Below are 23,705 nucleotides of genomic sequence, written 5' to 3' on the forward strand. Positions count from 1 at the left end.
TTTATGTTTTTAGTCACAATGACTTCCTATTTAGAAACTTTCTTTGACAACATGTTCAACTGCTCAATATTTATTTAAACAAACAAAAAAAATTGACACCAAACTTTTTTTTTAACCACCTTGATTTTGGAGTTGTTTGCAAAAGCAAACATCTGGTTTTCATCCAGCTTTGTTTCTGTTTAACCTCCTTGCTCTGGTCAAGTCTCAAAATCTTCAATTATTATCTTACACCATCTTTCTAACTCTGAGTCATCTCTTATTAGTATTCCCCCTGCAGTGCTTCCCTATTAGTCATGCTACAGGCTGTCCTTCCTTTACTATGTTTTTTTTATATATATATATATATATATATATGAAAGTTCCTGATATTTATTTAATAAGTGAATAACTGCACGTTCTATATCTTCTATAGCGCTCATTTTTTCAGTCCTCCCACAGTGTTCATGACTTGTCCAGATACACATGGGACAACTTCAAAATCATCCCTTATTTGCTTTATGATGCCCATTGTAGGTTAACAGATGATGGGTGGGCAAGTAGCGTTATGAGAGAGAATAGCTATTTGTTTTATATATATATATGCTAAAAATTGCTAAAGCTTCACAGCTGAGCACATATGGTTTATATGCAGGTACATGCTTACTGCTCTTCTTATCCTTCTGCTATAGTCCACTTCATATTCTCTTGTAAGACTATATATTGTTTAGGATATGGGTCGCTTTTTACTCTTTCTGCAAAGCTTAAGCCAAATATCTGATCATAGTTGAGGCCACAAATCATAGATATAATACATTCATAAATTATGTAACAGGGCTTCCCATCATCTACGTTTGGAATTAATGTTCATTAAAGAATTAGTTGAATCCAGTTGGAAAATAAGAGATAAGCCACCTACATTCTTACCACTATTTTTTGCTGAACAGATTTATTTTAGTCTCCCTCCCCCATTTCCTGAGCAAATACCACCTATCATGGCCATGGCCAAGCAGCATTAATTTTCAGGAACTGACAGAAATCGCATCAGCCACAAACGTAAGTAACACATCCACTGGGGTGTGTTTTTACAGTGTTGATGCTTCCATGGTGTAGGGCTGTGTGCAAGTGTGATGTCAGAGGGAGGCACAGCCTTTCCCCCATTCTGACGCACATCACACCGGATAGCACAAACAGGGAGCTGCAGGAACTGTATCACGCTCGATGAGTCCATGCCAGTGCGCTCGCAGCGTTCAAAGTGTCTTCCCCTTTGGACACACGTGTGGTATGTTCCCGACACTTCCATGTTGCTAGTGCTGTTGAAAGAGGGTTCAAAAGAGGGCCTTGACACAGAAACTTTGGTACGTTGGTTTTTGAGGTTTTTTTGTTCGTGGGGTAGTTTGTTTCCAAGAGAAATTTCAGCTGAGTGTACCTCAGGCAGACTCTTTTTAAAGTATACTTTAGGGGAATACGTATTAGAAGCGTTGAAGTAGTTATTTAGCTTACTTGTATTGGCAAAGTACAGCGTGAGGCCTTTCTGATTTTTCCTCCCACAAACTTGCCAATGCAAAATTAAAATGCAGTAATTGCTAAATGCTGAACTGGTGGGATGTGTTTAGACTGTCCAATCCAACTGTGTGACCTCAGCATTGTCTGTCTTGGTGGAGTGGAACGCCAGATAGAAGTCATAGAATCATAGGATGCTTTGGGTTGGAAGGGACCTTGAGAGATCATCGAGCCCAACCCCCCTGCAGTGAGCAGGGATTGAACCTGTGAACTTGGTGTTATTAGCACCATGTTCTAACCAACTGAGCTAACCTGGCTGGTCTTTTTTGATATGAAAGATGAAAAGCCGTGGGCTGAAAGTCATGTCAGTATCTGGATCTGGGAAGGCCAGATCTCTAATTAATAAATAACAAATTTCTGATAAACCCCTGCCCCTTTATAGGAATTTTAACAGTTAAACTTTTTTTAAAAAAAACAGTCAAGCTGCTATTTCCTGCGCAAAGGCTTTGCATGTCACTTTTGAGATTGCAGTGATACTACTTTAGAATTTTAAGTAAGTCTGATAAGATGAAGAGCAAGTATCTGTTGTCTGTAGTAGGCTTCATAGAGTAGATAGTGTATGCACTTCCTACAAAATAATTTTCTGATTTAGCCAGCTGTCCAAATTGGTGAATTAGTGAGGGCTTTCAAATTGTTATCAACTTTGCAGAACAGTGTGATCATTCTATAGTGTGACGGTCAGTTTGAAAGTTGTTTAACTTTCCCACTTCTGTTCACTAATGTCTGAAAGCACCATACTAGCAATGCTTAGGTAGCCACAGCTAGAACAGCTACACCTACAAAATAGGTTTTATGATAAATCTCAGTAAAAAGAAAGTCTGAGTAAAAAAGCATATTAGAAATTGGAAATACAGCATACCGCAAATGCATTTTTTCTTAATAGATTACTTACCTATCATATGTTGGTAGATTACTCGCATCAGTGATAACATTCCTGCACCTGTTGTAGTATTACCAGCATTTGCTTGTTGATCCACTATGTTACAGGTGATGGAATTGAAAAAAATACTAATTCTGGTTTACTTACTGTGTCTGACATATATCAGATCTACCCTGGACAAAACTGATGTAGGAGCAGACCATTTTTCTTGAAGACCTTGAGCCTGAAATAGAGAGGCATATGTTTAAAACTGACTTGTACCTAGGTAAAAGATTTGGTAGACACATTTGTAGTGTGTTTAGTGTTCCAAGAAAGCCAAATTTAAGTATGGTATAAATTTACTGTAAAGCATGGATGAGATTCCTGCCCAGAGCAGGTCATGCTTTTCAGCCCTTTCCACGGCTTCCTAGTTGTGTTAAAGGAGGCATAGTTTGAGCGAAGAACAGAAGAAAGTCAAGTTTTAATCTACTCAAGACCAAAAATACTGGGTCTGAAATATGGTATTGTTGCCATGCTGTTTATAATTGTCTCTCACATCATTTGGATGGGTAAAACTTATTTAAGATTTTTAAACAGATTGCCTGTTTAGTTTTAAGACTAACTCTGAGCTTTAAATTTAAAGTTGTAAGCAAGAGAATCCAAAATGAGAATATACCGGAGTTTTTTGTTTTCCTGTAAACACCACACCAGTTAGTGAATTTCTCAGTGCTTTGTGCTAGTGCAGTAGGAAATTCTTAGAAGTAGCCCCAGCAGCTTAACATAATATTCTGTCATGTGCTTAAAATGCATTTCCATTGAAATGTATATTTCTTTAAGTCTTCTGTAGGAATGGGCTAAGTCCTGACCCACTACATTATTTTTCATAATTTACACTTACTTGTGTAAAGCTTGTGTATTTTTAAAGTTGGACATACACTTGCATAAATGTGTGTTTGCGCAGACTTACCTACATTTTTTTTGGGCAGATTAGACCAATTGGACTTAGAAACCCATGTGGTTTTCTGCAGAAAGATTTGAACTTTCTCTACCTATGCTCTGAACTTACTGGGAGTATGTAGCTATTACACTATGCTGCCAAACCCAACCTAGGAAGCGCTGCTGAAAGGAGCGTCTAACAGCACCATTTGAGTTGGTTCCAGACTTCAGGCAGCACAAGTTTGCATCTACTAGTAAGAGATATCGTAAGAAGAGGTCACAGCTTACCTGGAGCCACATGAAATTAAGGAAGACCAACAATAAATCATTCAAACTATTATGAAATAATTCTTCAGTTAACTTTTTACAGTCATTTAGTATTACTTGGAAAATACAGTTCTTTACTTGAAGCAGGTATTTGCAAGTTTCCAAAGGAATTCAGTCCATTTTGAACGACTTTCCATCAAGTTACATTTTACTGTTGTTACTTTTGCATTCTCCCATCTCTGTCCTTTGTAATCTCGTGTAACAATATTGTAAAATCTGAACAGAACTGCTGTGCCACAGCCCTGAAATGTTTGCATTTAAATTTTCAATGTTTGTGTGACCCAAGAAAATAACGTCCTTGTTTTCAGGCCTTGCTATTCCCAGTCTTAATGCTTTAGCCAGAGGAGTATCCTTCCTGTACTGTAGAACAGGAAATAAGCTGGTTCCGTTTAAATTCTGAAAACAATGAACTTTGTCCTTAGCGTAATTTTTTAGAAATTACATTCATTTTGATGTTTTGGACAATGCATTAGTTTGTTTTGCTTCCTTGTGAAATACAATGGGAGCAGCATGTCATAATCATACATCCATAATAAGCTATCAAGGGAGAATTTAAGAATGTAAATATTACATCTTTAATATATATTTTTTTTTTCCTTGACCAAGCATCTTGACCATCTCTTGTTCAAAAGATGAAATTTCACATTAGCACATATATATGTGATGGTTATCTGTGTCTAAGAAATAATGAACTACTATGATAAATTGATACAGAAACAAGGGGAAGGGAACAGTAGAAGAAACAAACAACTACTAATTTTTTTTCCCCCTCCTTTTTTTTCTTTCCTGGGAACATTTACAAAAAAAGCCCTAATCTTTGAAAGTATGGGGCCTTTATGTCTATGCCCTCCCCCAGGTTTTGTGCAGTTCCTGGTATAGTATTTAATGTGTGTCACATTGGTTATTCTTACAGTAACAATAAGTTGAGAACCTTTGTACATTTTATTAAATGTAGTGAAACATAAGAAGTTACCTCTGAAACTCTAAACAGTTTTTCCAGACTTAACAGTATTTATTTGGTCCTTGAAATAATTACGATAACACATACCTCAATTAATCAGGAAATCAGCATTTTCTGATGTTCGTAGAGAGGATAAAGTCTGTTCCTGATGTATCACTTTTTTAGTGTTTTTAAATAAGCCACGTAAAATCTAGCTTCTCTTCAGTTTCTTGTGTTTCAGCAAGATTTATTTAAATGTACAATAAGCCTTCATATTTAAAGAAAAATTCCTTAAGGAAAAACAATCAACCAAATACATACAGCTTTTCTTTTAAAATGCTCTGCAAACATAATTTCTATTTCAGCATAGTGCAGTCATGTAAGATTTGTTTAAGACATGCGAGCAGGGTATATAATCATTACATGTTGCAGTTCATGGTATAAACTCTTCATACGTCACTATGTTGTCTTGAATCAATTATCTAAGAGTAGTGTTACAAGGGCAAAAAAAAATCCTGGATTTAGATGTATACTTAATACCTCTTATGAGGCCTAGCTGATAGGAAAAGTAGATGTATGTATGAAATACAGTCCCTTTATCAGATCTGACCAAAACGGAGCAAACTCCAATATAAATAGGGATTGGAAGCAGTTGCTCCAAACTGTGTTAGTAGCAGTTGCTCCTTAATGATAGGTGTCTTAAAGGTTACTGTCAAGTCTGAATACATATAGAAAAAATATTTCTAAAGTTGAAATACTTGTTATCTTTTGAATGGGGTTTTTTTTGTACTTTCAGAGGGATGGTATGCTTACATATGAATGAACAATTGTTTTCTTTTGTCAGTACTTCAGCTGAGGCTACAACAAAGAAGGACACGAGAACAGCTGGTGGACCAGGGCATCATGCCACGTAAGCCTTAAGTTACTTCTAGTAATTTGTGTTACTATACTGTATTAATGATGAACTGACTATATAAAATAATGAAGATAAGCATTTCTGTGAGAATCGTTAATAAATAACTTTAGCATTTGAAAAGACTTGTGGGATCCTTTAGGTAATCTAAATAAGCATGAAGTAAATTCATCATGCTTACCTAATGTTTCAGTTAAAATAGCCATTGTGATGAAAACGTAAGGATTTGCAGACTTAGTCTGATTCTCCTTTTATTTTCGCTCTTCAAATTATGACTAATCTTACTGAAATAAATTGAACTATATAAATGAGTGGATATCGATAACAAAGCCAGCAGTCTTTAAAGAGCATGATGGCAACGGCTGCCAAACAAAAACAGGACACATAGAAATTGTGACTTATGCACCAACAGACGTGTCTTCGGTGTCAAATCTTGCATGATGATAGCTGTGATGTTATAGGACGTGAGGCACTGGATTAGGCTGGGCATCGTACACTGGATCGTGTGACCTACTGCAGAAGCTTCTCTGCCTAGGTCTTTCTGAGTATGGACATGTTTCCAAGAACACGGAAAGTAGCTTTGTGGTTTCTTTAGAAAAATGTTTTTGTTTTAGAATGTTTTTTTCCAGTTGCCAGAAGTTCCTGATAAACTTGCCACATCTGGCAAACTGTCCAAATTGGTGCAAGAGTTTTGTATTGTATTCCAAAACAAAGATTATATAGTGGTAAAAATCCAATGAATGCCTTTAGATCCTGTCTTTGGAAGAGTTAAGATGCTGCTGATTGCCTTAGTGTGAAGTGTCTCACTAAGGCAGCAATGTCACCAAGTTCATAAATACAGCTGGAGGTGTACTTATGATTTCAGGATTCTGTAATGCTGAGCTTCTGACTCTGGCCTGGCTACCTGCCATCCTGGACAGCTATGCAGGAATTTATCAGTTCTTCAGTAAACCATTTTTATCTCTAACCCTTTTCTACCACTGGGATTTAATTGCAGATCAGAGTGCTTTGACAAGCAAATGATGTTTGTAAATTTGCATATTTGTTACATTTGTATGTCTGAACTCACAGCACTTGTATTTTGAAAGTAAGCAACTGGCATGCTTTACGCGATTGCAGTTTATTGCCAGTGTCCATTTTCTCCTTTATTGAAGGAGATCTATTTATCTGTTAGAATGATGGTTGTTTCAGCAGCAGCACATGATATCTAAAATCAATTTAGGAATCACAAGAGGGTCCTCCTGAATATGGATATTTAGTGGCCTAGAACTTAACTGCAGTTAACTCTTTCCTTAGAGATGTTTTGGTGTTCCTCCACTTGGGCTCTCAATGACTGTGCTAATTGTTTAGTATAACATCTTCTGACTTGTTTTGGAGATCAGCCTGGCCTCAGAATGAGGGGTACACAGAAAACATTGAGAATCCCTAAGTGGATGGTGTGGGATGAGACTGGGCTGAAGATAATTTAATGGTTGGACTGGATGATCTTAAAGGTCTTTTCCAACCTAAATGATTCTATTCTATGATTCTATAATAGGTCCAAGTTGTCAAAACATTGAACTGTGAGAAGCGATCTTTCTTGAAACAAACAAAAACCCCAGCCATTGAAAACATATCAAAATTATGTCAAGTTATTATAAATAGCCCAGTGTGCACTGGTGAATTCTAGCTTGAAAGCACGGTACCTTAAAGCTAATCTCTTCTTGAAGGTTTCTGAATATGCAGCAGGCTTCAGATTGCTTTGCTGAAGCATCTTTACCTTTCCAGGCCTGTAGTGTTGATTATCTTCAGGAGGGGAATGATCTGATTCTTTGGAATGAAACCTGGGAAAAAACTTCTAAACTGTCAAAAAGTGTTAAAGATTTTGTTTTGCAGTATCTTATCTTTGCCAAAAGTGTGGCAAATAAGATGTATCATGCCTGCTGCAATTTCACTTCCTTTCAACAATCCAATTGAGATGAAGCACTCTACAATTCCTATTCTTTCTCGCTGAATAGTGTTTTTTACTCTTTTTGGCTATTTAGCAGCTAACCATCATTCCGTTTTCTAATCCGAACATTTGGGGCTTCTACAAACTTTTTTTCAAAATCAGCACGAATAGTTCTTAAGAGATGGTCCAGTTCTCTCCAGTAACAGCAAGTATGAGGTACAGACAGATAGTAAATGCAGTGGAATAAATGAAACGGTATTTTGGCATTCTGAACCTTACCTCATAAAACTTCTACTGTGAAACAGTTTTGGTAAATAGACCCTGGTGCACATAGTGAAAAAGTTAACTGTTACATGGTAATATCTGTTAAAATCAAATATTCCAAGTATTCTGTGTAGGAGTGTTGTTCATCTCTGTTAAATGTAAGTGAATCTAACTAGCATGAGTCAAATGTAAGCCTGGTCAGATGCAAACACAACTCTGAGATGGTGTTAAACACCCATACACACATACTTATTAGGATATTTCTTTTGGAAATAACTTCCTGTCAATTTAACTCTTACTCTTCCCTTCACAGCTTTGAAAAGTCCAGCTGCATTCCACGAGCAGATAAAGAGCCTGGAGCGGGCCAGGGTAAAGCACTTTGTGTAAACTTGTTATTGACATCTGAAAATAGATAGTCAGTTGTATCTGATACTAAATTCTCTGAGTACATAAAAAAATTACTACCATTACAGTAATAACATGTGCTTTTATCTTGGACGAATCCATTAAAATAGAATATTGGTGTCAAATCTGAAAGGAACTTTCTTAATCCTTCACAGATCAAGGTGGAGTGATAAACTTATAGTTATAATGTAATACATAGCTACCTCCAGTTAAGGATATGATCCCTGGGTAAATTACACTTGTGCAGTATTTCTGTAGCAAACCTATACTATTGTGGTTTTGTGTGGTGGTATGGGATCAAATCCAGAAAGATTCCCAACTTGTTTGGGGAAGATAAGATATTCATTAGCACTGCTTAACTGATGGAAAAACAGAACAAAATAAAACAAACCCCTCTACTGCCCATGTTCTAACAGCAACGTCCGCCTGTCTGAATGCAACTATGAACACTCATTGATTAGGCATCAGTGATTTAGCAAACTACTTTGGTTTTTCTAGTAAACAGTAGTTAATGCTATTTCCTCATTTCTTTAAAGACTGAAAATTTTTTGAAGCACAAGATTCGCAGCAGGCCGGACCGGTCTGAACTGGTCAGAATGCACATCCTCGAAGGTATGTACCAAGCTGTAGGTACCTTTGAGCAGCCATTAGAAGGAACTTCTGTTATGCACTCAGTCTTCTAACTGAATTAGGCTTTGATATGAATTATTTCTAAAGGTTTATATGCTCTACTTCTCTACATCTACAGTGTCTGTTGTAATCTGTATTCTAAATCTGTATAGTAATAGGTACATACATGGCAATGAAAGTATTCTCAACTGTGTATTCGTTTGCAGTTGTATATTACTTTTATTCTATAATGGTAATTATACCATGATACATGTACATGTAGTGTATATATTGCTTCAATTTCTACTCATACCCTAAAATAACCCAACAGCCTTGTACTTCCCCACCACCCCCCAAATAATCTTTAATAAACTTGACTTTCACCCTGCCTTGTTATTTTCCTTGTTGCTCAGGTAATTTGAAACAATAGCCTTTTTATGAGTGGGGCTGTATTACTGTGTTTCCCCATAATCTTAACAAATACAGAAATTACTAAATAACCATAATCCAAGTCAATTTAATAGCCATTAGTTTTCAAAACATGCATTTGGATACTAACGCCAGACAGGAGTCCCCATATTGATAGATCACATCCATATTGACAAGACAATCTCCATACTTTCAATGGAATAAAATTTTGAAGACTCAGATTTATGCTGGAAGCTATATTTAAAGGTAAACTTTTTAAGATGTTCGTCAAGAGAGAATCCAAAAACCAATGGATTAATTAAACCTTTAGCTACACTGGTAAACCTTTACAGCAGCAAATGCTGTCTTCAGATTGTAATTAGTGTTTGTTATTTTATATTCCCTGTTTTACTGTTGGACATTATACAAATGTTTACCAAAAGTATTACTGCTGTTAAAAAAGAGGCTGTATTTATAGAAAAAAATGATCATGGGGATGAAAAACATCTGCTCATACAATCTTATTTTTGCATATTAATTTGAGAATTTTCAGAATAATACTTGCCTGCTTTTGATAGAAGGGGAATGGTTATTGCAAAGACAAGACGTTGTTTGTTTGTCATGAAATTGGGGAAAAGATGGAATAGAATATTTATATTGATGCATCTTTTTAGAGACCTTTGCAGAGCCGTCACTACAAGCCACTCAGATGAAACTGAAGAGAGCTCGGTTGGCAGATGATCTGAATGAGAAGATTGCTCAGAGGCCTGGCCCTATGGAACTGGTAGAAAAAAATATTCTTCCTGTAGACTCCAGCGTTAAAGAAGCTATTATAGGCAAGTAGTAGTCCCACAGCTTCTATCTGTTATCTATATAGCGTAAAAAACAGTAATTTAACTCTTAAGGGCAAAGTTCACTAGAAGAAAACATACTCAAAGTTTATTACTAGTTCTTTCAGCTTCTAAGTCCTAAACTGTGTCATCATTTAATTAAAGTTATCCTGTTTTTATTTGAAACTAAGTTAGAATTCTATAGTTGGAGTATAATACTGTCTTTAAAAAAGACTTGTTTCTTAATAAAAAGTATTACAAAATAATCAAACATATGTGGCCATTACTCAAATCTGTCATAGCTGTTTGTGTGCACTCCACATACCGTTTAATCTCTTATTAAAACAACTTCTGCTATGCACTTAGTTTTATCAGTTCCTTGAATATGATTTAATATGGTTGTCATTTTATTAAAAACACAATAAATACTTATGTACCGTATGATCAGACTGTGCTGAAAACAGATGATTTTCTAGCAATTCGCTAATTCTGCCACCAATGTCTAAATTTAATTTGTATAACTAAAAAAAAATTGGTTTGCTTGTTTCTTTGTAAACATTGTAGCAGTTGGACAGGAGAATTATCCTCAGGCTTTGGATGATTATTCATTTGATGAAGACAGCAGTGATGCTTTATCACCCGATCAGCCAGCCAGCCAAGAATCCCAGGGTTCAGCAGCTTCCCCTGGTGAGCCAAAACCAAATGACTCACCATCACCAATAACACCAAATGCTACTACATCAACACAGGTACAGTTTTTAAATGTTGAAACAGAATCTTCACAGGATGTTTTTTGGTTGGGCAGTATAGAAATGGGGCATAGTTTCACATGGAATGAACACACGTGCTGTTGCAAAGGAGTTTCTGGGACTCCATTTTCTGTTTGGGAGTGTATAGACCAGAAGCCTTAGCTGTTGGCAATGAAGACATTCCCATAGACTGTAGTAAAGATATAAATTCACAGAAATTTATTATGTCCCGTAGAAGATCTAGAGCTTTCCCAGAAGTTGTTTAAAAGGTCATATCCATGGTTTACTCCAGCTGTTATTGATTACTTAATGTCTGTCTTCATTCTGGGCAAGGTCTTGAACTCATTTAGAATTGAACTTAGCTGAAACAACATCAGTTGATGGCAGTTCCATTATCTCCAGAAAAGTCCATAAAAAAATAAGGTTTCCCACATAATTTAAATATTCTCTCCTATAGTTTTAAAATACTGCCTAAATAATTTAATTATTTAAGAAATGAAAATAACCTTTATGTTGATCTTTCTCTGAGTTTTTTAGTATTTTCTTGAGTTACAAAGAAAGGAAAGTAACTAAGTCTGCCATGGCAGATAAAATGTTGTCTTTATAGTATAGCATTTAAATGCATGAAGATTTAAAGAACAGTGGATTTGAATAAAAACACTTGACTGTATTCAGAAGAGTTGCAAAAAGGAGTTTTGAAGTGGACCTCTTAGAGCAGTTTAATTTTGTGATTTGAAATGGACAGTAACATCGCCTACCCTATCTTTAAACACACTGTAAAAGTGCTGATGTAAAATAATTTGCCAAAAGAGTAATGAAACAAACATCATGTGCTACAAATAAATTTCTTTTCTATTAGCTACTGAAACCACAGGGTTATATGCATAGTCATACAGTTACCTGGATGCTTTCTAGAATATCTTGTACAGCGCTTGCTTCACAGGTCTTTATCTTCACCTTTGAGTTACTAAGTTTATTCATTAATAAGATGCATGGTTTTATTTAAAGGTTACTATGTTTAGCCTAAATAGATTGTTTATGATGTTTTCTGTCATACCTCAGCTAGTAATTTTAAAGTCACTAACTTAAGCCCAGTTAAGAGGAGAAGGCTTTGCTTTTAACTAGATTTCTGCAACTTTCATGGAACAACTTCTCTGGATAGAGAAAGAGACCCAAACTAAGGCTCCAGTGGAGGGAAAGGCAAGCAAAATCATCATACGTTGCCTGATGGCAACTAGCTTGAACAGTCAGCAAACTCCGAACTAGCCAGATTTAACAGTACTCATCTCCACTCATTAACAGCTTGTTCATTTGAGACTGACAGAGCGAAGTAAATGACAAATTGTGCTTATATTCTGAGTTTATGCTTGCTTAGAGGAACCATTAGTTTGTGTTTGTGTTGAAGAGTAACAAAAATTTTGCCCTGTGTCAATACTGAATGAGATGTTGAATGAAATTTATGCACGTCTGGTGAGCAATCGTGCATGCTAGAAAAAAGTCCTTGATCCTGAACTGTTTTTCCCAGTAAGCCCACTTTCCTGTTGTACATCAATGAAAGTAGCTATATTATCACAGAAAAATAATTTATGTTTCAGATTGATGCATTTTACCATACTGTCCATGCTTACACTTCAGTAATGGATTCAGTGGAAAGACTTGCGTTTTTATCACATTATTATATATATGAAGTGACTTACAAATTACATCAGTTTAATAATACTGCACTCAGCTTTGTGTATGTGGTATCAATATATACCACGCATGTATAAGCAAACACAGAAATTTTGTTAATGTTGTCATTTTTGTTTAATTAGCTGAAATGTTTTGTATTAATTTGAGCAGTGTTCCTTAGGCAGAAGGTGTGAATTTGATGGAAATTCAAAAGCTTTAGGACTTTAACTTTAATTTCATGCAAGTCTGTATCTATAAATGTGTAATGTTCTTCAGGTTAATGTTGATCAACAATCTAGAATGGATTTTTTTCAGGAGGACTTCCTAAGAGTGTTCCTTAATCACTTTGTCCACTACACAAAGCAGAAAAAGATGCATAACTCTGCAGTTCAACTTGTCTTTTTATTAAGCATTCTTTTGGAAAATGCATTTATTCATATATTTAAACTCTCAGGATTCGTAGCAAAGCCAGGGCTCTACAGAGGGAACTGTGCTGCCATTTATAAATCAAGACACGAACAAAAGATAAGACAGAACTGAGTATTGAGTTCTTACTGTATAAAGTAATGTAAAATTAAACAGTAAATATGAGATTAACATCTTCAGAGCATGAACAATATTTTTGTCTTAATGACCATGGAGGCTTGATAACTGAGTAGTTCAGGATCTAGAATTACTGTCCTTGGTTTTCTTATTACTATAGTAAATAGAAAAAGTATTGCAAAGTTCATATTCAAAAACAATGCTGGACACAAAGTACGGCACATCCGTTTTATTTCATTGTTGCCTAACATACGGATTAAGATGTGAATTGGGTTTCATGTCAAGAGAATGTAATTTGTGTTGAATAAATTGAAAACAAACCATGTGAAATTAGATTCCTAAGTAAAGAGTTAGGTTCCTAATGGAGAGTTAAATAAAAATACTCAAAGCAATACATGCCAAAAGCTTTTCAAGTAGGAAGTATAAGATAGATGTGATTGCAGCAACAAAATAACAGAGCACTTGAAATTGGTTGAAAAAGCACTTCAGATGGAACTTCAATCCTTTGCTTATGGATTTCATAACATTACAGCCACTTCTGTGCACAGATCTAAAACGTGAAGCTGCTCTTCTGCAGAATAAAACAGATGCTTACCTTGTTGTTCCTTTTGAAATAAAGAATAACAGCACAGCATGTCTCTACAGGAGATGTGTCTGGGAAATTGCTCCTTCATTCTTTTAATTTCCTCTGACAAATTTTACATTTTATTACAACATAAAATACAAAGAATGTTTTGAAAACAGTGGAGTGCAGCCAGAGTTCTTTTCAAGGCTTCCTCCTCCACGCATTTCCAGGCCTCAGAGGACGTAACTTAACTTTGAGAACCTTCAGCTCTCGTTGACTGATGACCTAAAACTTGCTTTAACCTGATCTATTTGCATCTGGTAAGGATTAGGCATTTTAACCACACCACTCTAAACAGATCGAATTGTGGTGTTCACAATTCTGAAGATATTAAACAGTTATCTTCAAAACAGCTGAAGTATTTTGCTTGATGAGACAGAATATAATGACTGTTTTCTTAATATATTCACTGTAGCTTGTTGACCTGATAAATGCTTGTTTGCAGTTAGAAGAAAAGGTCCAGAAATCATGTTATCTGTAACTGGAAATAGAAGATCTATTCAAAGGAAATAATCTTTACATTACTTTCTGAAGTAATCAAGTTAAGAAGTTGAGACCTGTTAATTTAGGTTTTTTTAATTTAAAAATTTATCAAGTAAATGATACGCATGGTTCATAGCCTCATCTAACACTTGCAGGTAAAATTGGTAAGTCTGTAAAAAGCATTGTATTTCTTGTAGCCATTAATCTTTGGAAGATAACTGATGTAAGGAAAAAGTAATTTACTCTATGGTAAGAAGAGTTTAGAATGTTTAGCACCGCAAGTTTCAAGCAATATGAATTAAAGAGGTCAGGGGTTTTTTGGGTTGGTTTGGTTTTTTTGTTTGAGGTTTTTTTGGTTGTGGTGTTTTGGGTTTTTTTGGGGTTTTTTTTTGTTTGTTTGTTTGTTTTTTGAAAGTTACTAACTTGTCCATTATAAAGAGTTTTGTTATGCTGTCATTATGGAGTTGTTTTGATAGCCTATAAAGGGTTGCTAAATTGTACGTTTGAAGTCAAGTTATTTGTTTGGGTTCAAGAAGGATCAGAATGATGAATGGTAAAAGATTATGTAATGAATAAGCTGAAGTGTCAAACAATTAAAATGCTTTTTAGATGGGACTGCAGGAAAAGAAAATTTAAGAACCAGTGAAAATCATGAGATCATTAGAACTCTCCTGTGCTTTATGGTAATGCTGGACATGACACTTCAATTCAAAGACAGACTAAGTGCTTTTTTTAAATGTTACTGCTATAACTAGAATAAGCCTTTTAAGCGTGATAGCAACAGGAGTGTAGTATGTTGGAATACAGCATCCAGAACCCTTTTTTAAAGGGTAACTCCCTCTTAAAGTCCCCTGTCAATTCCTATGCAAGTCCAGTAAATAACAGATACTCTGTAGCTATCGGATGCTTTCCAGAGCAAACAGTCTGAAAGTTGGATATAAAAATAGAGGCATTTATATCTTTAGCCTGCCACCATAAACGGACACAACCCCAAGACAGGCATGTGGGCAATGTTTCAGTTACCGGGCATGGCGTACTAAATCTTGCAATTTAGTAAAGCAGTATCAGGAGCTTTTTCTCTGGCTGGCTGTACAACAGAACGATCACAACCACTCTACAGTTTAGATAGGTTACAGCAAGCTAACTACAGCTGCCTGTTGGCAGCTGATGGTTGGAGATGCAGCAAAATGTATAAAAGAAGCGCAGAGATAAAAGGGAAAATTATTATAATTTAATTGTAAGCAACAGTCAAAGAGCTTAGTGCATGTAGACTGGCAGCTTGATAGTTGCCATCCCAGAAATACAAAAGAACCAGGACATAAAGTTGCAAAATGTGCACCAAGTGTTTTTAGCAAACTGATTTAAGTCCGTTGTGGTACAATCTCATGGAAGAATAGTAGAGCACAGGAAGAAATGAATTAGGGAGAAGTACCCATCTGACTTAATTAGAATGCAAGGTTTTAGAATGTATTCTGAAGAAAAAGGATATTTGCTGATAGGAATATAAGGGAAATGGATAGACTTTTATAAAAGGAATATTCTACTAGGTGACCTAATGGCTTTCTTAAACAATGGAAACACAACTGATCTCATCTGTCGGGACTTAATACTGTATGGTATTAAACACTAGCAAAACTGGAGAAGATGGAGATTAGCAGAGATAAGACAGAAAGAGGGAAGTATCGGGTTGAAAAGAAGTTGGTAATAGTCATAGAATCATAGAATGCTTTGGGTTGGAAGGGACCTTAAGAGGTCATCCAGCCCAACCCCCCTGCAGTGAGCAGGGACAGCTTTCACTAGATCAGGGTGCTCAGAGCCCCATCCAACCTGACCTGGAATGTTTCTGGGGATGAAGCCTCTGCTACCTCCCTGGGCAACCCCTCCCAGTGCTTCACCATGCTCATTGTAAAAAACTTCTTCCTTAATAGTGCTCTGCGGGAGTTGATTTGGGGACATTCTGATTTCATGTTGCCGTTAACAACTTTGACATAAGAATGGGTCACGTAACAAAAGTTGGAAGGCATAGTAATCAGAAAGTTGAATTGTTGTTTTGCAGAAAGAACTGGTTGATTTTGCTTTTAGGAGAGAAATGGGATTCCAATAGAATGGAATAGTTCTTAAAAAGAAAAATACACAACACCTCTCCTTTCCATGAAAAAGAAATGTGGAGAGTGGGAACTCTCAAGAGAAAACTGAGGAGGAAGACAGTTGGGGTGCAGTGGTCAGCAGTGTAGTGTCTGTGAGCTACTGTGTACCTCCTCTGTAAAACTGCAAGTATGTCAGAAGAGATGATTCCAGTAGAAGCATTAATGCCATTGTAAGGATCTAGTAAGACCCCATATGGAATATCCTATACATTTCCAGTTACTTATATCCAAGAAAGGCTAATGAAAACTGTAACACAGAAAAGGATGATCAGAGAATGAAAAATCTCTTTGATGAGAAAAGAATAAAAATACATTTGTGTAGCTAGAAAAACAAGGGCTGAGATCTGTTCATGTACAGTGTCTATATCGCATCAGAGGGATATTCACTACAGAAGGAAATAGGTTTTAAATCAGAAAACAATTTCAGCACAGAAAAAAATTATACGACAGTCAAGCTCAGTGAAGTTCAGTTATTATGTAGGAAAACTTTTGGGAATTTTCTGGTAGGCGTAGTTGTGCCAGGAAAAGAATAATAATAAAAAAGTCCTAAGCCTCTATGGAATTTTGTAAGTTTATAGAAGAAATTACACACACGATGTTTGTAACAGCAAGGGAACAAACTCAGTAAAGTTCAGGCTACTGGATTGTACCTACACAGTAATATAATTGTGCTAGTAGTCAAATACAGAACAAATGCACCTCCTGGCACAGTCAGAGGTGTGGTTGTCATGAAAATACAATAGGAAGCTGTCTCTTCAAAATACATCTGCTCTGCTGCTGTGTGATCATTCTGAAACAAGAAGTTCATTTCGCTATGTTGATGTTTGACCTTCATGAAGGAGAGGCTTTTCCAACAGTACTAGTTTGGGTGGCAAGATTCTCCTTGTGTACACAAGATTCTGACTTCACAGACAGAAAATAGCAAAGGTCTCAATTCTGTAGTAATAAAGCAACGTTCTCTGTAACTTCAGTAGGCTGCTTCGGTACACGTCGTGTGTCGGGTCGAATTTTAATGTTGCTTCAAGCGGACTATTTACAAATGGCGATACCTCTGCTAACAATTGCTAACAATGCATTCCATTCTTCCTTTAATTATTTTTCATGCTTCTATCTCCTTTTATTTATAATTAATAAAATTTTGTTTGAACTATTTTTCTGTACTTAGTTGCATATAAAAGTATAGAAATTGGTTATATTCTTAAAATCTGTAATTTGGTTCTAGAAACCTTCATATATGAAACCTGGTAATGCTAACAAGAAAAGAGATTTGTTTGACATAACCTTTTCCTGTAATTCTGACTGACTGCCTTGAAGTGAAGATTTCTTTTTTTATCCTTATGCCAGGAGCAAAAGTACGTTAATGACAGCTGTTGGTTCTAGAAGAATTTTGCAATTACAAAGTTAAGAACTGGCATCAATTAGTTAATCTGATTTTGGGCTACCAAACAGAGACAAATACATGTTAAGAGCAGCCTGAGTAAAATGTTCCTGACTTGAATGGGTGAGGTTACTTTGGAAGGTCCTTCCAGCTCTTTTTTGTGATTTTGTAAGAAACACAGAAAGAAAATATTTTCATTATACTTCTTTATTTGTTTTCATGTATGTTAAAAGGAGAAAAGAATTCTGCAAATTAAAACGTCCGTGTAAAGGTTATGAAAACAAAGCCCTTCCTGAGGGCTTTTTTTGTATGTTGTTATAAATCCTTTTTGGTTACTGTTCTTTTTACCTGCAGAAAAAACAACAGTAATTTTTAAGAAAAAAGGTAATGTTGGAAAAATATAAATTTTTGTAGTATATCATAATAAATATTAAAATCAGTTACTGTTGTGCTTTGGTGAAACTAGAAGTAAATCCTGTATTAGTAAAAACAGATTTTAGATACATTTACATGCAGTAGTTAAAATGCAAACTAAGAAGTCAAGGTAAGAAACCAGTTTATCTTATTTGCTATATTTGAAGTGTGCCAAAATGCACACAAGAGAGTCCTGTTTTCGCCATTCCTCCTAAAAATATTTTTCAGAATTTGATGTGATAGTAAATTGTCTTAACCTTTTCACATTTTTTGCCAATTATTCAGATGGTGGATGTTTTTAATGTTTCTCTTTTTCCTTATATTTTTTTAATACTAGTATCCACCTTTAACCTCTCCAGTTCCTGAATTTCTCAAAACTCCCTCTACAATCGAACAGCATGTTACACGTTCTACTGCTACAACCACCCTGACCACAAATACTGTATCTGCAGCAAAGCCTGGGCCAACGTTAGTAAAGGTAGGTATCTGTAATAATGGCATCTGAGGACAATGTTCTTAATCTATGTCCTTTTCCAATGCTATATTTAATGAAGAAATACACGAGTAACATTATAGTGCCTGTAACTTAACAAGAACTTTTATTAGTGTTCAGGAGAACATACCAGCTTGTTGACTGAAAGCTTTTGTATGCTAAGATCAACCATTAACAATTGTAGGGACTGGCTCTTGTTCCAAGAAGTCCTTACAGTACAGCTGACAAAAGTTTTCAAGCAGAATTATGCATTAGATTGCTATGGAAGTTTTTAAGAAATAAGGACAATAGATTTTTGCAATGTTGAGTTTCTACTTTCTATTGGTGAAATTAATCTTTTCTAATCTAGTTTTGTATGGAGAATAATTTAATAGGAACAGAGGCAACCATATTCATAGTCTACCTGTAACCAAACTGGTGAACAGCATTGCTCCTTTTCCACAACTATTTTCTTAGTTCGTTTATTATGCAAGCAGAACGCACTGTGTGAGAGAAGTTATCTTGTATCCTTGTATTTGATATCGGAACAACATACTCAATTCTCTCTTCCGCACTGACCTAGCCAGCAGCATGGAAAACTTTTTCAAATACAATTAGAGAGGCGGTTGTGTTAGGAGATGTCTATAATATTTAATTGCAGCGACTTTGCCAAAGGTATTCAGCTGTGTAATGATTATAGGTAGAAGTCTACATATTTAACTACATGAAATTCTCAGTTAAATTTACAAGGATGACCTCTAATAGTCCATTTCTAGTATAAATTTGGCTATATCCAGTGAAATCACTGGACTTATACCAGCTTACTTAATGCAGGACCTTAATGACAAATTCAGATATCCCCCAAAACAGGCTATCTGTGTAAAAAATGTGCATGGATCAACACAGGATTTCTGCTTTGATACCTTCTGTATGACTAGGTAACTGCCTTCAACTTTTCACTCAAAATACTTTCAAAGAGCTTGTAAAGGAAGAGAGTTTTACCACATGCGCAGGTATTGCTAATAAGGATACTGCTGAAAGTTTTGTAAGAGTAATCCTGTAATTTATTAGACTGTCTCTTCATGCTTTTAATCTAGACCTGTAAGTACTTCTGACCTGAGGTGTTTACAGATGGACTTTGTACAAGTAAAAGCTAGTATCGTAAAGTGCTAAGTGACTTTGAACTTACCTGTTTAAGAAGGATGCCTCTTTGCAATGACAGGTCATGACTAGCAGAATTCCCTAGCTTCATTTGTGCCGTCTATTAAAAAAACATTCACAGACTGTGATTTGATGACCCCTTCTTGTGCACAGTATAAGCCAGCTGGAGTACGTTAACTTTTCAAGGATGGTAAGCGATCCTTTTGGGCAGGTTTGCACGGATAATTGTATTCAGCAACTCCATGCAGTAAATGTGCTCCGGTGTGCTTTGTCTTTGTACCTTGCATGACTGCTTGTAAATGAGATGTCCATTACAGTTGTTTCAATCTTTGCCATCCATAAACAGCAAAGCCACCCAAAGAACCCAAATGATAAGCATCGGAGCAAGAAATGTAAAGAACCTAAGCCAAGGGTGAAAAAATTGAAGTATCATCAATATATTCCACCTGATCAGAAAGGTGAGAAAAATGAGCCACAGATGGACTCCAACTATGCTCGTCTGCTACAACAGCAGCAGCTGTTTTTGCAGCTGCAGATCCTGAGCCAACAGCAACAACACTACAACTACCAGACAATTCTACCTGCACCGCTGAAGTATGTGAAGCATTGTTTGTGTCCTTTAAAGAAAAGATATATACATCAGTTATAGACTTTGTGCTTTAGAAGTAAATGTGTTTTGCAAATGTTAAGAGACAGTTGGAACCCAAGAAAACTGAAATGGCAATATGCATCACTGTTGGTATTATTTGCCTTGTTTAACACAGCGATGAGGTGGTTTCTTGCTAAAATACTCCTGAAGTCTGATAAGCCTTTAAGTGGTCCTAGTTATTTTTGTGTGATGTGGAAGCAGATCCTCCTACCTGTCAGATGCGTTTTTCCCAACCAGACGCATATTTGAAACTCAAAAGCATTTATGCAAAACGAAGAAAATTTTGACACGGCTTTCACTCAAATATGACACAGGCAGGCAGAGCAGAAGAGCAGCTTACAGACAATGGCTTTTACAAAGACTCATATTATTGTTGTGTTCTTACTGTCTTTTTACATCAGTTTTACAGACCACATTTTTGTAGTTTACAAATAAGAAGAAACAGTCATTTTAAATTAGGTAAAATTTGTATATTGTTTATAGCTTCATCTCTAATGCCTGTAGGAGTTCCTCATCAGTGTTGATCTTTAGCACTTCTAACAGTGAGAAGTTACACTTTCTGATTTATAGGAAGAAGCAGTCAGAAAAATAAATCTCCAAAGAGTTGCCAGCACCCTCTAGCAGAATGAGAAGCTATCTGCAGAGCTTCACTCTCACCATCTAAGACCAGTCACACAACCCTAAATTCAAATTACTTTCAACTGTTTTTTTTAAATGAGTTTTCACTGAGTTATTTTTCCTCAGCAAGTGAGGCTAGAAAAGTTAAAGATACCATCTGTGGTTATATTTATAATTACCATGTATCCTAACATTTGGACTAGAGATGTTTCTGCCTGCTTACCCACGCTTCTTATGTTCCATTCACTGACATTTCAGATACGTTTCTTCATAAATCAGTTGAAAGAAATAAAAGAACTGACTTATGGTACCTAGTGTAAATGATGGCATTTTTAATTTCTTTACAATTATTTTGAGATCCTTGTATGAGAGTCTTAGGAGTACAGCTGATAAAAATGCATCATCTTCAGAGTAAACTCCCTTCACGTTGGTCCTTACTATATGTGAACATTGGACATGTATGTAGGGTTGATACATAGAGTTCAATATTGTGGGGTTTTTTTTTACTGATGTCAAACAGAAAAGTAATTAGTTGCCCTAGCTGATGATTAATTTGTATAAACTGATTCTGCAGTCCATAGTATCCTTCAGGGATGCCATGACAATAATAACTATGAAGCATAAATTGGTACGCTTAACTGAAAATAAAATATCTGTTATGTTTTCTTCTGTGCGCTGTTTTACTAAAAAAATTTAATGGTAATGTTTTGTTAAATATGTATTTGTAAAAAAAATTAATTTGTCAATTAACTTGATAGACACTAGATTCAGAATCACAGCTTCTTGATTGAAAACATAAATATATTTAGCATTGACATTATTGTCCCCCTTTTTCTTATCACTTGAAGGACACTGAATGACAAACAGAGTAACAACGGGAACACGCCACTGAATACTCTGAACAACAGTACACCAACGTCAGCTGCCAGCTCACCAAGGCAGAATAGTAATACTCCTAGCCGGAAACCAGGACCTCTACCTTCAAGCTTGGATGACTTGAAGGTAAGAATTAAGAGGGATTTGTCCATTCCTGTGCATCACTGTAGGCCATAAATGGCAAACTGTTATTGTCAAGAATAAGCCCAGATACTGTTTACCAATGAAAACTGTACTTTTCCCTTAACTGTTTAGAACAAGGTTGTCAGAGTTTTCATACACAACTCTTCTGGAATTAAATACTTGTTTTGATTTAGCCTCCTCACATGCATACATTGTAGAAATGACATTTCTTTCCCAAAGAATTAGAAGAAGATTCATTTCAGACAGATTGTATAGGTACATAATTTGATACCTTGTGTAGAACTAGGTATCAAAGGTGTGCTTCGTGTGAAGTTTTAGTCCAGGCAGATTTAAACACTGGAATGGTAATTTCCTCATGACAGTTTCAGTGTATCAATGAAGAGGTTCAGTTAAGCAGTATAAATTAAAAGATGCACGAATAATAACATATTCAGAGAGGTCACTGCTATAAAGCCAACACAGAAATAACACTAATAAAAGAAAATGGTAAGAAGACCTCTTATTTTCTAGAGTTCAATACATCATCTAAAAAGGAACACTAAAATCCATAAAAGCTGCTTGCAGTTATAAATAACTGTGTAAATTCTGTTTGAAATGTAATATGAAGGCATTGCATAGGATTTCTTCCTTCAGAAATGCCTTAACAGGAGTTAATACTGTGAGGGACCTGATGAAAATGAAGAAGCTTGTGAGGGTTTACATTCAGCTCCTTTCAGTAGCAACTACACGGACGTGCCAAACCTGAGCAGAGGAGTAGAGACATCTAGCGGGCGCGTTATTCATTTCTCCCTTCCTTTACCAAGGTGTGGGGTTTCTGAGGGATGGGAGTGAGTATTTTTTTTTAGACTTGAAGGGTTAAAAAAGAGGTTTTGGAAGATCAGAGTCTCAAGACAGTAATGTATGGTCATCAGCTAAAGCCAATCTTTTAATAGGAAACAAGTCTATAAAATACAATTCAAACAACATTGTTTGAAATAAGCAATTTGAAAAGTGACTAACTTTTTAAGATATTTAAGTTAATATCTGAATTTGTGCTTTGCAGTGATTAAAGCTGTTCTCTTACCCATTTCTGCATAATTTATTAGTATTCCTGCTAATGTGGCGACAGTAACATAAGCCATGCTTGCAGACCTGCTGGTGGTGGTTTTAACACTGAATCATCTAAACCAGTTCTGATTAAGAATTCAGAAATGCATTGTTGAAAAACAGAAAAATTGGAATGCACTCTCAAGCAAGTGTAGAGGATACCAGACTGGGGAAAACAGCTGATAATCATTGTTAGGCAGAGAGTTATTTAACATAAAATTGCTGTGGTTCTCAGAGATGCAAATGGATTGCTGGGACTTTCATCGTTTCCGAATCATGAAGGTCTATAATTTAAAATTCTAGACTGGCAAAGTACTGAAATATTATTGAGGTCACTACCTTGTATTCTTTTAGAGTTGGTTCTAACAAACATACAGCCCAAACTCTACAGTTAGATGCATAACAGAAGCCATTCATTGTGACAGTTCTTTTTTAATTCATATTTTGAAGCACAGAATTAATTTACACTCAACACATTCGCACTTTGCTTTGCCTGCTTTTCCAGTAAGCTTACTGGAAAATTGAGAACATTTTTCTATCAGAAATTAGATTAATTTTGACTGCTTATACTTTTTATGTTTGTAAAAGAAACCCAGATGGCACATAGCTGTAACCGTTCAGTTGCTAATTAGAGAGAACCTTTTGTGTTTGATGGATCTATTGAATCATCCAGCTGACCTGATAAAATTTCTCAGAAATAGATCTGTCTTGACGGTGTAACAAAGGGGT

At 35.8% G+C, this 23,705-nt stretch overlaps 1 protein-coding gene across 2 annotated transcripts in view; it reads left to right on the plus strand.

Moving 5' to 3' along the window:
• The window catches only part of MRTFB (myocardin related transcription factor B), a 59,633-nt gene that overhangs the window by 24,930 nt on the left and 10,998 nt on the right, over window positions 1-23,705 (plus strand). For both annotated transcript variants that reach the window (XM_075718371.1, XM_075718372.1), the window contains exons 2-9: window positions 5,446-5,511; window positions 8,022-8,077; window positions 8,650-8,725; window positions 9,805-9,966; window positions 10,525-10,709; window positions 18,308-18,448; window positions 19,950-20,197; window positions 21,719-21,872. In XM_075718371.1, the coding sequence (XP_075574486.1) occupies window positions 5,446-5,511; window positions 8,022-8,077; window positions 8,650-8,725; window positions 9,805-9,966; window positions 10,525-10,709; window positions 18,308-18,448; window positions 19,950-20,197; window positions 21,719-21,872 (1,088 nt within the window). The remainder of the gene's footprint in view (window positions 1-5,445; window positions 5,512-8,021; window positions 8,078-8,649; window positions 8,726-9,804; window positions 9,967-10,524; window positions 10,710-18,307; window positions 18,449-19,949; window positions 20,198-21,718; window positions 21,873-23,705) is intronic.

Source organism: Pelecanus crispus, chromosome 11 (genome assembly GCF_030463565.1).
Source record: "Pelecanus crispus isolate bPelCri1 chromosome 11, bPelCri1.pri, whole genome shotgun sequence".
In the NCBI taxonomy this organism is placed as follows: Eukaryota; Metazoa; Chordata; class Aves; order Pelecaniformes; family Pelecanidae; genus Pelecanus; species Pelecanus crispus.